Source organism: Perkinsus marinus (genome assembly GCF_000006405.1).
Source record: "Perkinsus marinus ATCC 50983 genomic scaffold scf_1104296934430, whole genome shotgun sequence".
NCBI classification, from domain to species: Eukaryota; Perkinsozoa; order Perkinsida; family Perkinsidae; genus Perkinsus; species Perkinsus marinus.
Window position 1 is genome coordinate 1 of NW_003214794.1, and position 1,258 is coordinate 1,258.

Below are 1,258 nucleotides of genomic sequence, written 5' to 3' on the forward strand. Positions count from 1 at the left end.
CCCGCAGACCATGGCAGAGACCGGCTCGCTCTTTCTTTAGCAACCAAACCTTGCGCATAATGTTTTAGCGCCAACGCCCAAGCAGGTACAACTGGAGACTCATCAAGGGACCCCAGAGTACCCAATAGGTTCGCATATGAGTAACCCTCTCTAGGAACTTTCAACTTGAAGCTGTCGAGTTTCTCAGGGGGGATCGTCAGATATCGACCACCATCGATAAACATCACACCAAGTAGTTTGGTGTCGCCTTCCGTGATGACCTGTCTCTTTGTAGGCTTGAGGTTGAGATCATAGTTACCACAGAGCTCTTGGAGCTGACGTTCAACGTCAACATCCTCCTTATGAGAGAATATCACCAGATCATCCATGTAGGATTGAATCTCGCAAATGGCATTTGGTCTGAAGTTGTGCTGTACCAGCCACTGTAGGCACAATTCCAAAATCCGCGGACAATGCGATGGCCCGTAGGCGCGCCCCTCAGTTATCCATTGGCGGAAGATAACCGACGCAGCCTGCTTTGCCTCTAACGAGGCTTCACGGAGCTTCTTGTGAGGCCTTTGCGCTCTCAGCTGCTCTGAGTGAGATGCCGGACTGATGATGAGGGGGTTGAAACCAACGTAAAACCTAGACTTTTGGTTAGCCTTGTTATCAGAGATAGCTGTCACGATGTACAAGTTGTTGGAGGAGTATACTATTTCCTGTAACCTCCAACCAGATGGTAGTTGTCGCCAATCTTCATCGTCATGATCTTCTTGACTGATAATGGCTGCCACGCGAGAGTTACGACCCTTGTTGTTATCGAAGCGGAGAGTAAAACCACCTTGCGCCATGATGTCACGTCCTATTATCACGGGGTGAATCAGAGGTACTTCCGTAATGTAGAACTTAGCCACGAAAATAGCTCCAAGGACGGATAGATTAAGAGAGACCGACCCTAAGGTCTTCAATGAATGTCCTGCTGCCGTCTTGCAGACAGGCGTATCCTCCGTGTCAACTGTGAGAGAAGTTGACATACTCGATAAGGTGTCCATGTCAATGATAGATATAGTAGACCCGCTGTCGATCAAGGCTTCAGTTCGTATTGACGACCCACATGCCTCAAGTGCCACACTCAACGTGCAAGAATCCGGTAGGCGCGTGGTGTTACCATGACAAGTCTCTAAGCTGACCATGTTCACCTCATTCGAAGACATCGATGTAGCACTTGGAGAAGGACGGCCTTTACGCTCGAGCGCGCGTCGTTTTGGTTGACATTGCT

General features: G+C 49.3%; 1 protein-coding gene across 1 annotated transcript; it reads right to left on the reverse strand.

Annotated features, from left to right (window-relative positions):
- Positions 1 to 121: 121 nt before the first annotated feature.
- On the reverse strand, positions 122 to 1,013 carry Pmar_PMAR026143 (hypothetical protein; the record flags this gene model as incomplete). Its single annotated transcript, XM_002784860.1, has 1 exon — positions 122 to 1,013. A coding segment is annotated over one exon (892 nt), but the record flags the coding sequence as incomplete, so codon positions are not given.
- Positions 1,014 to 1,258: the final 245 nt, after the last annotated feature.